The sequence below is a fragment of the Tympanuchus pallidicinctus genome, unplaced genomic scaffold (genome assembly GCF_026119805.1).
Source record: "Tympanuchus pallidicinctus isolate F22 unplaced genomic scaffold, pur_lepc_1.0 scaffold36, whole genome shotgun sequence".
NCBI classification, from domain to species: Eukaryota; Metazoa; Chordata; class Aves; order Galliformes; family Phasianidae; genus Tympanuchus; species Tympanuchus pallidicinctus.
In genome coordinates, this window is record NW_026294754.1 from 1,266,314 (window position 1) to 1,281,509 (window position 15,196).

The 15,196-nt window shown below is 51.8% G+C and overlaps 1 protein-coding gene across 1 annotated transcript; it reads right to left on the reverse strand.

The window, feature by feature from the left end:
• Nucleotides 1–537: 537 nt before the first annotated feature.
• LOC128088692 (splicing factor 3A subunit 2-like) lies at nucleotides 538–11,600 on the reverse strand. The gene is made up of 3 exons (XM_052699432.1): nucleotides 11,574–11,600; nucleotides 1,528–1,783; nucleotides 538–1,343 (listed from the first exon to the last, which is right to left on the reverse strand). Exons 1-3 carry the CDS (start codon nucleotides 11,598–11,600, stop codon nucleotides 538–540), a joined length of 1,089 nt encoding a protein of 362 aa, XP_052555392.1.
• Between the last annotated feature and the right edge of the window lie 3,596 nt (nucleotides 11,601–15,196).

Sequence of the window (15,196 nt, forward strand, 5' to 3'; positions counted from 1 at the left end):
TGTGAGCAGTGCTGGGTTGTACAAGGAAGGCAGGAGCTCAGCGTGGAGTCAATATAATAAGGAGAATATAGGCATACATCGGGCTTGTGCACTGTCTATCTCTTCATTCTTCCCTTCTGAACTCATTCCCTGAGGGGGTTTAAGCCTCTTTGAGAACAACAAGCGAGCCAGGAAAATGGCTTTTATTCCCTCACTGCTGCAAGGCTACGCGTCTGCTTCGGTGCATGGGCACATTGTGCCATTTAGCCCACGCCATGGGCAGGGTGATTCATGCAGGAGGCAGCTCCGGCTGTGAAAGCCCTGTGGACAGACGCTTCCTCCAGCTAGCAATAAAGGAGTTTGCTGACAGAGGAAATTTTGGCTGCTGAACAGGCAGAAGCTCTCCTGGCATGGGGAGCTGCTTGCCAACACGAGCTGCAGTGAGAGGGGTGGTCCTGCATGAGATTCCCCCACCCAGTGCAGGAACTCTACCCTCCAGGACATCAGCTTTTGGTATTAAATAGGAATATATATATAGGAAATAATGCTTAATAGGTGTTACAGGTGAACAGGTGAGTAGATGGAAGGGTGGATGGGTGGATGTGTGGGTAAATGGATGGATGGATAGATGGATGGAGGGATGGATGGAGGGATGGATGGATGGATGGATGGGTAGATGGATGGATGGATGGATGGATGGATGGATGGATGGATGGATGGATGGATGGATGGATGGATGGGTAGATGGATGGATGGAGGGATGGATGGAGGGATGGATGGATGGATGGATGGATGGATGGATGGATGGATGGATGGATGGATGGGTGAACGGATGGAGGGATGGATGGATGGGTGGATGGATGGATGGATGGATGGATGGATGGATGGATGGATGGATGGATGGATGGAGGGATGGATGGAGGGATGGATGGGTAGATGGATGGATGGATGGATGGATGGGTAGATGGATGGATGGATGGATGGAGGGATGGATGGAGGGATGGATGGATGGATGGATGGATGGATGGATGGATGGATGGATGGATAGATGGATGGATGGATGGATGGAGGGATGGATGGATGGATGGATGGATGGATGGATGGATGGATGGATGGATGGATGGGTAGATGGATGGATGGATGGATGGATGGATGGATGGATGGATGGATGGATGGATGGATGGGTAGATGGATGGATGGAGGGATGGATGGAGGGATGGATGGAGGGATGGATGGGTGAACGGATGGAGGGATGGATGGATGGGTGGATGGATGGATGGATGGATGGATGGATGGATGGATGGATGGATGGAGGGATGGATGGAGGGATGGATGGGTAGATGGATGGATGGATGGATGGATGGGTAGATGGATGGATGGATGGATGGAGGGATGGATGGAGGGATGGATGGATGGATGGATGGATGGATGGATGGATGGATGGATGGATGGATAGATGGATGGATGGATGGATGGAGGGATGGATGGATGGATGGGTGGATGGATGGATGGATGGATGGATGGATGGATGGATGGATGGATGGATAGATGGATGGATGGATGGATGGAGGGATGGATGGATGGATGGGTGGATGGATGGATGGATGGATGGATGGATGGATGGATGGATGGAGGGATGGATGGAGGGATGGATGGGTGAACGGATGGATGGATGGATGGATGGATGGATGGATGGATGGATGGATGGATAGTTACATAGATGGGTAGTTGGATGGATGGATAGGTGGATAGATGGATGGATGTGTGGATTAGATAGATGGATAGATAGAAAAGGATAATGGAGCTGTGAGGGGACTGGAGCACACTATGAGGAACGTTTGAGGGAACTGGGATGGTTCAGTCTGGAGAAGCAGCAGCTCAGGGGAGACACTACTGCCCCCTACAACTCTCTGACAGGAGGTTGTAGTGTGATGAGGATCAGCCTCTGCTCCCAGGTAACAGCAATAGGATGAGAGGTGATGGCCTCATATTGCACTAGGGGAGGTTGGCTATTAGGAGAATATTGTTCTATGAAACAGTGGTCATGCACTGGAATGGGCTGCCCAGGAGTCACCATCCCTGGAAGTGTTCAAGAAACATTTAGATGCAGTACCAGGGAAGGTGGTTTAGTTGGCAACACTGGTGGTAGGTGGACGATTGGATTAGATGATCTTAGAGGTCTTTTTCAACAGTAATGATTCTATGATTCCATAGATGGATGGTTAGGTGGATGGATAGATAGGTGGATAGATATACGTAGATAGGCATATAGGTAGGTGGATAGATAAATGCGTAGATAGGTATGTAGATAGATACAAACATACATAGGTGGATCAATAGAGAAAAAAAGAGTGAAGAAATGAAAGGAAATGGGGAAAAAAATGAATGAAAGGAGAACTATAAGAATGAAACTGTCCTTGATAATTAACAGTTATACCCTGGGGGTGTCCCAGCCATTCCCTTCCCCATCTGTATTTTGGCTATCAAAGGATCCAGCCACACTGTGAAGCACGCAAACGCAGAAACAGAGCCTGGGAGTATCCAGCTGCAACAAACCAGATGTGCTGCCAGATGCTTCCAGCTCCCCCTTTCCTCTGCAATGCTCCCATGAGATGTAGGCAGGTTTGTGGAGGCTGTGCCCTGTCAGAAGCCACCCAGCTCCACCAGCCCCATGGGTTGGGGTTCCCTCCTGCTCCCCAGTGTCTTTCCTAACCCCAACTTCTTGTTTGATCTCTATGTCAACTTCATCATTCCTTCCCCCAGGAGGTTTTTCCCCAGCAGAGCAAAGTGTGGGTCTGGTGCTGGAGCCTCCGGGCTCTCCCCACATGGGGGTGCCATGAGGATACAAACGGGGCCAAGCTCTTGGCAGTCCCTGAAGAGCTTTTTCTTGGTGTCCTCTCAGCAGATGATCCTTAATTCATAATGCAACACAAAATAAGGTGTCCTGTGTAACCCAGTGTCGGTCTGAGAGGCAAATTCTCTTCGGCTGGGAAATGGTTGGTAATTCTCTGACCCAGAGAGGTGTCAGCTGTCTCCAGGACCATCAGATCAGTCTCTGTGCTGAGTGCTCAGCTTGTTTACATGCTGTATTTCACCTCCTTAGCTGACCAGCGTCAATCAGGGCAGGTAAAGGTAGCAAGTGAGCAACTGAGACAGCTCAAGCTTTGCCATTTATTAAAAAAAAATAAAAAATAAAAAATGAGAGAGAGAGAAAGAAAAAGCTATTATAGAGATCAGGAAACGAAGATTTACAGAGCATGCTTTTTGCATGCTTGGGCATTCCTCAGCTGGAGAAAATCACTCCTTGGAGTTTGTCATAACCTCGTGCAAGTGGTTCTGCAGGAGCCCATGCTGTGACTCAGCCTCCTCCAGGTTAAGCTGGGGTGGAACCGGGTGTCCTGGAGCCCAAACTGCCAGAGGGGATGGAGGTCCAGCCGAGCAGTGAAGAGGGCTGGAAAGGAGCCCATGTGGCCTTACAGCATCCTGCTTGGGCTTGTCCCACCACACTGAAGCAAAGGCAGCATCACTGCACCCAGGCAGCTTTGTTCCCTGCTGCCTTGGCCTCTCCCCATTCCTTGTTAGTCATGTTTACCATACATGGGAGGTGGGTCTGGAATTGATTTTCATGAGAACACATCCAAAGAGTAAATATGTGTGAGCCGAGAGGGTTGGCAGATGGGTGGGATTTCGTTTCCATCAAGAATTGGCCACGCTCCTGCATTGCTTCTGGGTGCTGGTGACCAGACGTGAACAACAGGTTCTGGGAGGAGGAATCCTGCCCATCCAGAGCAGGAATGCTGGCCTGGTGCAGGAGGATAACTGTTTCCACGTCTATCTGAAGGGACTTGGATGACTGGTTGGACTGGGTGATATACAGTTGGACTGGATGAATCTCGGAGACCTTTTCCAACCTTGGTGATTCTGCGAGTCTATGACTTCTTGTGCTTCCAAGGGAGGTGACACCACCACTGGTGTAAATCAGGTCCCCTAGGCATGAGTGTCATGTCCTGTCCTATGCACTGAGAGCAGGTGGGAGAGGCAAAGCGAGGACCTGCAGGAGATGAGAGGTAAGTCCAGTGATGGGTTTTAGCCCTTGGGTGGGAGTGACTCTGACTGCCCTTCAGGTCTCATTAAACACATACCTGATCTTTGTCCTCTGCATTACACCAGCAGCACAGCAGGAGGAGGAAGGAGGTCACGGCTGCCACAGGAGTAGAGGCAACATAAAAAATGTCTCCAAGAGCCATCCAAAAACTCTCCTGAAGTTGAAGAGGATCCACAGCCTCTTGGGCTCCCCAAAGCTCTTCCATGGGACGTGGGCATGGATGTGATCATCGTCCTCAGTTGGGACACAGCTGCTGAGCTGCTCTGGGTGTTGGTTATGGGAGCTGTTCTTCATGAAGACGACCTTCACCTTCCCGAATGTTCATTACTTGACTCTGATCTCCTGGCCTTTCTCACCCCATTGGCACACATGAGGTTTTCTGGCTGCCAGGCAGCGTGGTTTCATCAAAAGGGTTGATGTGACCATCAGAAAACGATGGCTGTAAGGAAGGATGGGATATCAAGAAAAAGGGGATCAAAGGAAAGGATAACAAGAGACAACAGGAGACAGCTAGAAGAAGCTTGGAGCTGGGAAGAATAGAAAGGACAGTAAGGTGTGAGATGAGTTACACAGATATGGGAAGAACACTAGGTCTGCAGGTCGTGGATTGCTCCCATTGCCTGTTGTGGCCATGGGAAGAGACAGAAAGGATTCCCCCAACTCACAGATGCCCGCTCTTTGTAGCAATGCCAAAACCCACCTTGCAGCAGCCCTAACCACTCCACCAACAGTCTTTCCATGAATGCACCATCACCCCAACCCAAACCCGGAGAGAAAAACCTCCTTATTAGCTGCACCACACGGCTTCTGCATGCTGATCCCCCATGCTTGATCTGCTGGGCTGGGCTTTGCAGGAGCACATCGACACAGGGCTTCACTATCATAGAATCATAGACCATAGAGTGGCTTGGGTTGAAGGGACCTCAAGGATCACGAAGCTCCAACCCCCACCAATGCAGGGCCACCAACCTCCCCATCTCACAGCAGCCCAGGCTGCCCAGGGCCCCATCCAACCTGGCCTTGAACACCTCCAGGGATGGACGGGGCATCACAGCCTCTCTGGGCAGCTGTTCCAGCACCTCACCGCTCCCATAGTAAAGAACTCCCTCTGTGTGGGCTGAGCTCTCCTGCCAGCACTCCTCCTGCCCACTCGTGCGTCACCACTGCTCTCCCCCATTAATGTGTAACTTGAAGCTCCCTCGGGCACATTTCTGCCATCACAGCATTATCTGTTCCCTGCCCGGTGCATCCCTGCTTGCTTGGAGCATCGGTATTTTTATCTGTGGGTGTTGTGTGAAAGGCACAGCCTGGGGAGGGCTGGGCTGCCTGGAGAAAGGTCTCCCAGATCCCCAGGGCTACCAAGGGCAAGTCCTTTGTGGGCAGAAAGTGAACGACCACCTGGAGAGCACGTCAGAAATGTGTCTTAGGGCAGTTTTGGGGGCTCAACAAGGCTGAGGTCTTGTGGAGGTGGGAAAAGCTCCGGGGTGAAGGGAGTCCTTGGCTGTGCAGGGCCATGTCAACCCAGAGCCACCTGGGCTGGATGATGATGGCACTGATGTTCTCCCTGCTGCTTTCACACACACACCTCCATCCACAAGGACCTGTGTTCTTCATTCACCTCCCTGTCTCATTTCCTACAGCCCTGGGCAGCTGAAGAGAGGAGGAACCAGTGTCCTGTTGGGATGTAAGACCCTTTCAACCCCAAACCATTCGACTTGGAGGCCCAGGCTGTGGTTCAGCCATGGGTCTGGATGGAGCCTCAGATTCTTCAAGGACCTGTTTCCATGGAGAACAGCAACTTCTCCAAACCAAATATGGCAAGTTTTCTGCCAACACTGTGGCCACAAGCCCAATATTTCCTTTTCATTTTCCTCATGCTTTGCACACTGCTCAACCACTGAAGTGAAGGTTGGATCAGGAGAATTTCTTCCTTATACATTTGCTACCACTTTCAACCACAGAACCTCCATGGTGCAAGTCAGCGACTTTCACATCCTTTTTTCTCTCTCACATCTTGGAGATGTCACTATCTGCTTCCTTAAGATGCCACTATCTGCTTCCTTAAGATGCCACTATCTGCTTCCTTCTCCTCTGTTTCAGTCTTCCCCATGAACGGGATGAGACCTCATCACTAAATACTACATTGAGAGTCATACAAATGAAGAAACACCGAGGTTTTGCTTTCTTGGGTAAGAAGATGTAGGAGCCAAAATCTTCCCTACAGGGAGGAATCCCGTCACAGTTGGTTCTTCCAAGTAAAAACCCAAGTTAAAATCCAGTATATGCAAGATAACAGAAGTGAATCTCCTAAGAAATCTTCTTGGGAACTGCAGTCACTGATGGGATCTTGCTCCAAAAAAGGGCCACTTTGAATGGGCAGGAGGAGACATGAAGAGGGGTGTGGGTGCCCACCCCTGTGTGGTGATGATTTTGGGAGTGCCCATCCATGTATGTTGGAGACCCTGCATGAGTCCATCCACAGAGATTCTGGGGATGCCCATCCACGTATGTTGAAAACCTTGGATGTTCCTGTCTCTGTATGAATGAAGATCTTAAAGGCCACTACTCGCATATGGGTGGAGGATTTGGGAGTGCCCAACCTCTATCAAAACCAGGAAGGAAGTGAAAATGGATGTGGAGCTGACAGGATGGCATGAGTCAAACTCAGCATTTTATCCCATTGCACATAGGGGCCCGGCACCCTCCTTCAAAGGGGAGGGTGCTGGGGGGCCCAGGCTCAGAGCTCAGCCTTGGTATGTGAGAACAGAACAGAAACTTCCTCTGCAAACAACATGAGGAGGTGGGAGCAACGTGCTGATCTTAGGGCCAGGCTTTGGAACACGCCAGGGGATGAAGACTCATGTAGAAAAGCCACACTGGGGCTGTGTGAAATAAAATAACCATGATGGCTTTGGGTATTTTTATGCTCGTGGAGCAGAGCATGCACTGAGCAAAGAGATTGGGGCTGTAATGATGTGATTTAGTAGAATCATGGAATCATTCAGGTTGGAAAAGACTTCTAAGGCCATCGAGTCCAGCTGTTCAACTACCACCAGTACTGCCCACAAATCACCACAGCTGCAGTATTTCTCACAATGCTGACTTCCCAATGTGAAAATACAGGCACAGCAATGGGAGCTCAGCCTTTCCCATGAGCACATCCCCCTTACAAACTTCAGAAAGTGACAGTAAAACTTCTGCAGGTGTTCTGTGCTGCTGCTGGTGGTAGATCCCAGCTCAGGCTGGGACATGGCAGAGAGCCCTGCCATGTGGGAAGGTCCTGAGTGACCTCATGCCCTTCAATCAGCCAACTCCAGGCTGTGGGACAGCACCTGAGAAATCTATTGGTGGCCATGGCACAGGAATAGCCTCTGAGGTCATACAAGCTGAGATGAAATTGTAGGCAGAGAGCATCCCCACACCCTGGGTGAGATGTATTTGCAAGCCAGTATGAGGGAGAAAATGCCACTTGGGTGTGAATGCCACCCCTGCCAGGATGTGGGAGTGATTTCCATCTCTCAGGCATCTCTTCTCCTGTTGCAAAATGTGTTGTCTGGAGCTGGAAAGCCCTCTTGGCCAATTTCCTTCTGATCTTACTGACTAAATGTGACCATTTGCCCTTTCCATGCTTTTGTCAGCCCTCCCCCTGTTCCACTCATCCCCATGGGTCCAAACTCCCATCACTGTCCCTTTGTGGACGCCCAAGTACAGCCTGGGCATGGGAACCCTGAATATGTCATTAAACTCTGGTGGCACAGGAACATGGTCTAGATGTTGCCCTCTATGAGCAAGGCTAAATCTACCCATACAGACACCAAAATATCATGACACAATGCCCATAGAAGTTGGATTTGAGCTAGAAGGCCCCTGTGTGTGTCTATAGGGATGGTCATGGCTAGGGAAATCAGGATAGGGCAACCCTAACATGCTGTGGGACAGTGGGCATCCCCTACCCAAGTAATGCATCGATGTGGATCTCTGCAAAAAGCTCAGAAAGCAGAGTGCAGGGAGAACTAGCTAACCCTGATCCAAACCTAACCCCAACCCCAAGCCTAACCCTAACCCTGACCACAACTCTAACCCTGATGCTAACCCAAAACACCAGCACCAGTCCTACCTCTAGCCATGGCCTTCACCCCAACCCCAAGCCCGACCCTACCATAACCCTAACTCCAAACTTGAGCCTACCCCCAATCCCAAACTTAATCCATCATCATAACCATAACCATCACCCTGATCCTCTCCCCAACCCAGACCCTTACCCAGATCTTAACCCTTGTGTAAACTCCCAGTGATTTTCGCTCTCTCCTGCCAGCTGATGATCCACAATGTGTTATTTGGGAAAGAAATCTGACAGCAGGGAGGCGAGGGGAGGCAAAGAGTTAACCCCAGGTCGGGCTGCAGACGCAATGTCCCACCATGACAGCCCTTCTGAGACCTCCTTGTGCACGCTCCACGGAGGGCTGGAGGACCAAGGCACTCTCAAGCTCTCCTTTGACAACACCTGTAACTCTTTACTACCTGCACGGTGGGATGGATCGTGCCTTAGGAACAGCACCAGGTTGGGGAGGGCAGGCTAAGTGTCGCAGTCCAAGCTGCTGGAGGAAATGGGTTCAGCAAGGACAAGTGGAACAGGTCAGGTTGGAGCAGTCAGCCGGAAAGGGGCTCTGAAGGTGAAGAGAGGTGGTGCAAGCTGTCCTCAGGTCAATGGAGTGTGTTTGCAGCACTGAAAGCCAATGGTGTTTGAGTGGTGTTCGTGGAGGGCAGCTAACATCACCAGGTTTTGATTCCTGCTCTTTGCTTGGTGATGGTGATGTCCCATCTAGGCACTGGGTCCAGTGTGGGGCTGCCTGGCAGCAGGTTGAGGAGAGTGAGTCCAGCAAGGGTCACCAGGATGGAGCTGGGGACACACAAGGAGGGGTGGAGAGCTCAGTGTGCAGCTGCAAAGGGGGATTTTAGTATGGGGTCCTTGCTGAGATGGCACGGGGTAGACAGAAGAACAGCTGGGCTGTTCTTGGAGGTCCCAGTGCTGGGGCAAGAAACAGCATCACAGATTGGGAACATGGAAATTTCCATTTGGAGAAAAAATGTCTCCATAAGTGAGGACAAAGCCCAGAGACGGGGATAAGTCTCCCTCTTTGGAGATGTCCAAGCCTTCCTTGGGCACAATTGGCCCCGATGGGGTGGTGCCCATCCCATGGGGCTTCACCAGTACTTGGTGGAGTGGGGGCACTGCATTGCTGCCACCTGCAGCTCCCTCCTCTGTGCAGAGCTGAGGCAGAGCCAACAAAAGGTGATATTGCAGAAAACGTCTCCTTGGTCATCGCAAACAATGGGGAAACATTGTGGAAATGTAATTAGCTAATGCAATTACATCTCTCTGCTTCATCCAACCAGCGTGGTTTTGGTTCAGGCTCTTGAGGAGGTGTGCAGGTGTGATATTTCCGTCATATTCACCTTTAACCCATGGGGAAACTGAGTCATGGGCTTTCCCACACTCCTATTCCTTCATCCCTACCCCACACCCACCCACTGTTATTTTGGCAGCTGAATTTCAGGGCAGGCTCCTTAGATGGGCAGTCAACTGGAAGCTCTACAGCCACAACCCTATAAGACCCTCCGTGGAGACCATCTCCCTGTGGAGACCATCTCACCATGGCAGATGACCTCAGACCTCTCATTCCAGAGCTGTGGGTACAAGTGGATGCTGCCCTGGGGCTGTATTGGGCTGGTTGGCACGAGCAGTGAGCCCTGCCCATTGCTGTCCATCAGCTTTTCCCTCTGCTCTGACAGGTTCCCATCACCCCATGGCCACAGTGGGACGCAGAACGCAGACCCACAGCGGTGCATAGGATCACCGTGGTGCTGGGGGTCCCCAGCCATATATTGCTGGGCCCAGCAGACACGGGAAGAAGCATGGCACTGTGTTCCAAAACAGCAGCTTCGTTACGGACCCAGAGGGCTCCCCAAGAGAGGGAGGAGCTCCTCCTGCTGCAGGAAGATGAGTGACTCACTGCTATGGAAACTGGAGGGATGAGGGAGAATATCCTATCTGCGGATAAATCTCCGTCCATTTCCCCCGCACATACTCGCTCTTCTAAATTTCTATTCCTGGGTTTTTCTTATCAGATGGTCTATTTATTCCAAAATAAAGGTTCTTGGTCCTCGCTGAGGCTCCAAGCACATCCCTGTGCTTTGCCGTGGCCACCTCACAGCTGACTCACTGAAAGGGAGAACACCAGGAAACACCTGCAGGCACTCAGCTGAGGGAAAGGGCTTCCTCGTGGTGTTTTCTAACCAAGAGGAGGTGGATTCTGATGTACAGCTTTCACGTGGGCTCCCAGCTTTATGGTAGTGGTGGATTCAGTTCCCATATGCCCAGGTTGTCCTGAGCCTCCTTAATGTATGAGCCCCATTGGGAGCAAAAGCATCATCTACATTCCATGGGGGACCTTGTGCGTAATTCATTTCCACTGCAAACTCAGGGCCTTCCCCTTGACTTGAAACAGACTGAGGAGCTTCTGCTTGTGATCACCCTCAACTCCTTTAATTTTCATCCTGGAAAAGATCAGCTCAGCTTCTCCTTCCCAAAAAGACCTGCCCTGGTTGCTGCAGGGGAGAGGAATATTTGGCTTGCATGGCATGAGACCCTGTGTGCCAAAGGGCCCTTTGCTCACTGGGTGGTGAAGCTCAGATTGCACAAAGCACCAAACAGTCACGAATGGGGCAGAAACTGCAGGGAAGAAGCAGTGTTAAACACCAGGACCAACCGGGCAGGAGGCAGTGGGATCTCTAACACAAGACACAGTGCCTTCCTAACAGAGGTCGGTCCAAGCTGTTGGTTTCATGAAGGGTTGAGGGGTGAAAACTCAGGTGGCAGCCAAAATCCCAACCCTGGTAGGTGTGGGCTGCTCCATCGCTGGCGTGGCTTTGCACCTTCACTCTGACTTCAGTCTGTGGGGATCTGCTGAGCAGAAGATGCTGCAATAACTAAGGTTGGGAGGAAGCACAGGAGATCCCAACTCCACCATCCCACTCACGGCTTGGGCAGCGCTGGGGTCAGATCAGTTTGCGTGGAGATTTCTCCAGCTGGCTCTTAACCTCCAATGGCAGACATTGCTCATGGTGGGAAGCATTTCCCTTATCTGAAATAGCAGTGGCAGTGCAACGTCAAGCATCACCCAACCCTTGGCCTTCTGAGGATGAAGGAGCACCGCCATCACCTCTCCTGGGAAAGCCCCAGTGGCAGCAGGTGGCTCTGGGGACACAGGGAAGGAGTCCTTCTGGGTTAACACACATCCCCAGCTGCTGCTTGCACATCTGGAGGCCTCAGGTTTGCTCTTCCAGCCGACCTGCCAAAACGATGCTGCTATCAGGGTTTCTACCTCTTTGCTACAGGTCCTGCACTCCTCCCCTCTACCCGTGTTTCATGAGTTACACGCTGCCAGAACTCCCTTTACCCGGGCACGATGGGTTCATTCCTCTTTACCTTCCCTCCCTCCTTGCCTACATGCATCCTTAGACACGATTTATGTTTTCCTTTTGTGATGTCCTGACCAATACCCACTTCATTAAACACTCAAGTGCTCCCCACTCGTATTTAGCTTGGAAGAACTCTCCTTTCACTTCAAGACTTGTTTGTGGAAAAGAAAAAAGAAAACAAGCACAAGACCAACTGTACCCATCAGTTAAACAAACTATTGCCTCCAAACTTGTTTTCACCAATCTGGACTTTCCAGTACTGCTCAAGGGTGGGAGGAGGATCTACAAGGAAATAACCGCGTGACCGGGGAGGAATGGAGGTGTGCTCAGCTTCCCAGAGAGCTGAGGGCACTCAAAGTGCTGGTGCTGAGCCTGCTCCCACCCAGGGCACCGCCAGCACTGTGGGCACACATCAAGAACCGCGACGCTCTGGATCCTTGTTGGCCCCATCCATGATCCTAAGCCCAGAATCCAGCCCGGGAGGCTCCGGATTCATCCCTGGAACGTGACCTTTGCAAGAGGGGAGGGGTGAGAGAGTTATTTTAGCTGCGGTGGCAAAGATCCAAGGAAGAAAAGCCAGCCAGGCTTGAGATAAGAATATTGGCCCTCTGACAAGGACACGGGCTGTGAGCGAGCCTTTGGGCCGGCCTCGGTTCGGGGGAGTGCTGGAAAATGATGGGTGCAGGAAAATGGGCATCAAGAAAACCATGCTGAGGGAGCACACAGCCGTCACCCCATGCTTCCTCCCATCCCCAATAAATCAGTGTAGGTTGGATTTCCAGCTCCCAAAGCGCTGTGATCCCATCCCAGCCACAGAGCTCTGTGGTCTGCGCACCGGCTTCACCTCTCAAGTTGGGTTTGATTGATGTTAAATGGGAAATCACCATATGGTTCTATCATAGAATCACAGAATCACAGAATGGCTTGGGTTGGAAAGGACCTCAAAGATCACGAAGCTCCAACCCCCCACCAATGCAGGGCCACCAACCTCCCCATCTCACAGCAGCCCAGGCTGCCCAGGGCCCCATCCAACCTGGCCTTGAACACCTCCAGGGATGGACGGGGCATCACAGCCTCTCTGGGCAGCTGTTCCAGCCCCTCACCACTCTCTTTGTACAGAACTTATCAAGTTCTTTCTATCAAGAATTCTATGATTCTTGATTGGGGTGACCCTCACGCTTCAAATGGGGTTTGTCTCCATGGGGATGCTGCTATGGGGATGATGCGTGTGCACGAGAAGGCCATGAACCCACTCTTTTCTGAAGAGCAGGAAGCAGGATGGGTCCTTGGGTTTGGGGAATCCCTCACCAAGTCAGAGCATTCACAGAATCACAGAATCACAAAATCACCAGGGTTGGAAAAGACCTTCAAGATCATCCAGTCCAACCATCCACCCATCACCAATAGCTCTCACTAAACCACGTCCCTCAACACAAAATCCAACTGCTCCTTGAACACCTCCAGGCTCGGTGACTCCACCACCTCCCTGGCAGCCCCTTCCAGTGCCTGACCATTCCTTCAGAAAAGCAGTATTTCCTAACGTCCAGCCCCTCTCAGCTTGGAGCCTGAAGTTTGACTTGGTGAGCTCCTTCCACCCTGGGGAAACCTTGATTTAGGTGACCGTCTCCTCGGCCAAGCTGGACGAGGGTCATCCTCCAACTCATAGAGCTGCAGAAAGCAGAGAGAGTCATTCAGGTTGCAAAAGACATCCAAGATCCCCACGTCCAGCCCCAACCCACCTCACCATGCCCACTGCTCACATCCCTCAGTGCCACATCCCTGTACCCCTGGGACACCTCTAGGGATGGAGATCCCACTCCCTGGGCAGGGCCTCCTGCGTTCCATCCGGTGTCTGTGTGTCCCTCTGCCCATCCAGCCCTGTGCCCTGGCTCAGCATGGATATCCCCAAGGACACACGGGTTATTTTGGAGCAGGAGGGGAAGGAAATCCATTCAAAAGCCCTGTATGGAGAACAGCTGTTTATTTTTTTGGGAACAAAGGGATTCCAGGGTGGGACCTGTGCTGTGAATCCCCTCGTGGTGAGCAGAGGGGAGCAGACCCCTGCAGCCTGGGCTCACATGTGTGCCTCCACACGCTGCTGTCAGGGGCCCGTGCCCTTCTCAGGTTCTGCAGATGGAGAAATGAGTCCTTTGGGAAGCAGCTTCTCCTCGGGCACTGCTTTGAGCACAGACCACAGAGTGTACAGTCACTGCTGCTGTTTTTAGCAGGGCTCAGTTTCAGAGCACATGCTCTACGCCTCTCTTGTTCCTCTCAGTGCTGCCAGGATCTCTGTAAAACCCCTTCCAGCAGCATCACTGTCCCCAGGGCAGCAGCTCTCCCCCCAGACCCCTCTTCTACTCAAAGCCCCTCAAAACCAGTTTCCAGATAAGACCTCACTGCTACTGCAGTGTGTTTTTAGTTTGATTTTCAACCCTCAGTCTTACTGACCATTTTCCAGGCAGCCCGCAGCACACGTAGGCCATACCAATGTGTTAATTTTAACACGCCTGCCCCAACAGGCCGCTTATTTAAGGGTTTTACAAAGCAAAGCTGTCAGCCACAAAGGCATCCTTGTGCTTCTGCTCCACCTGGGAGGCCGCTGCAGCCCCAAATCCACTGCAAGCATCTCCCTGTGGGAAGGGGATGCTCGTGCAGTTTGCTAGTGCCATGCAGAAAGCTGGCAGCTGAGAGATGGGGAGGAATAATGAATAGATCAGAGCTTACATGGGTTTTTCTGCATGAAGAGAGGGTAGATCCCTTGGTTTCCAGCATGACCAGAGGCTAGGGGGGTCTCCAGGAGCCCTCAGGACACCACAGCTCTGTCCCCACCTCTGTCCCTGTGCCCCCTCCTAAAGTCCCTTAGGTGGTGGAAGAAGATGGCTGAGACTCTGCACATCTTGAGTGGGCAGGAAACCAAAACCCCATCTTCTGCAGAAGAGTAAAAATAGATGTCCAGGTGAGAAAAGACACAATTCTGTGCTGCAGTGGTGTGGGAAAGGTCGAGTCCCTCTGCCTCCTGCACACAGTGCTCAGAGGGACTGGTTTGTGGTGCTTTTCCAGCCCCAGATCCCACCCCTGAGCCCTTTTCTCCTATCAGTGCCTCTTTTCTGCTGGGCTTCACACTGGGAAAGTCACCCTGCGTGTTGCCAGTGGGTACTGATCTCAACCCTTGCACAGCCCATTAGGGTTCCCCACCATGGCTGACATTCTGTTGTCCAACTGGATTGTCCCTCCATGGCCCCGTGAGGAGCTGTTGGGTCGCCATGAAGAGCTGCAAAGCCACCATGAAGAGCCGTAGGGTTGCCACGAGGAGCTGTAGGTTTGCCACGATGGAGATGTAGGGTTGCCATGAGGAGCAGAAGGGCCATCATGAAGAGCTGTAGGGTTGCCATGATGGAGATGTAGGACCACTAGGAGCTGTAGGGCCACCATAAGGGAGCTGTAGGGTTGCCATGATGGAGATGTAGGGTTATCATGAAGAGCTGTAGGGCTGCTGTGAGGAATTACAGGGCCACCATGACGGAGCTGTAGGGCCGTGAGGAGCAGTGAGGCCATGAGGATCAATAGGACCACGAGGAGCTGCAGTGCTACCATGAGGCCTCTCCCCATCCTCCTCTTCTCTGGGCCAAG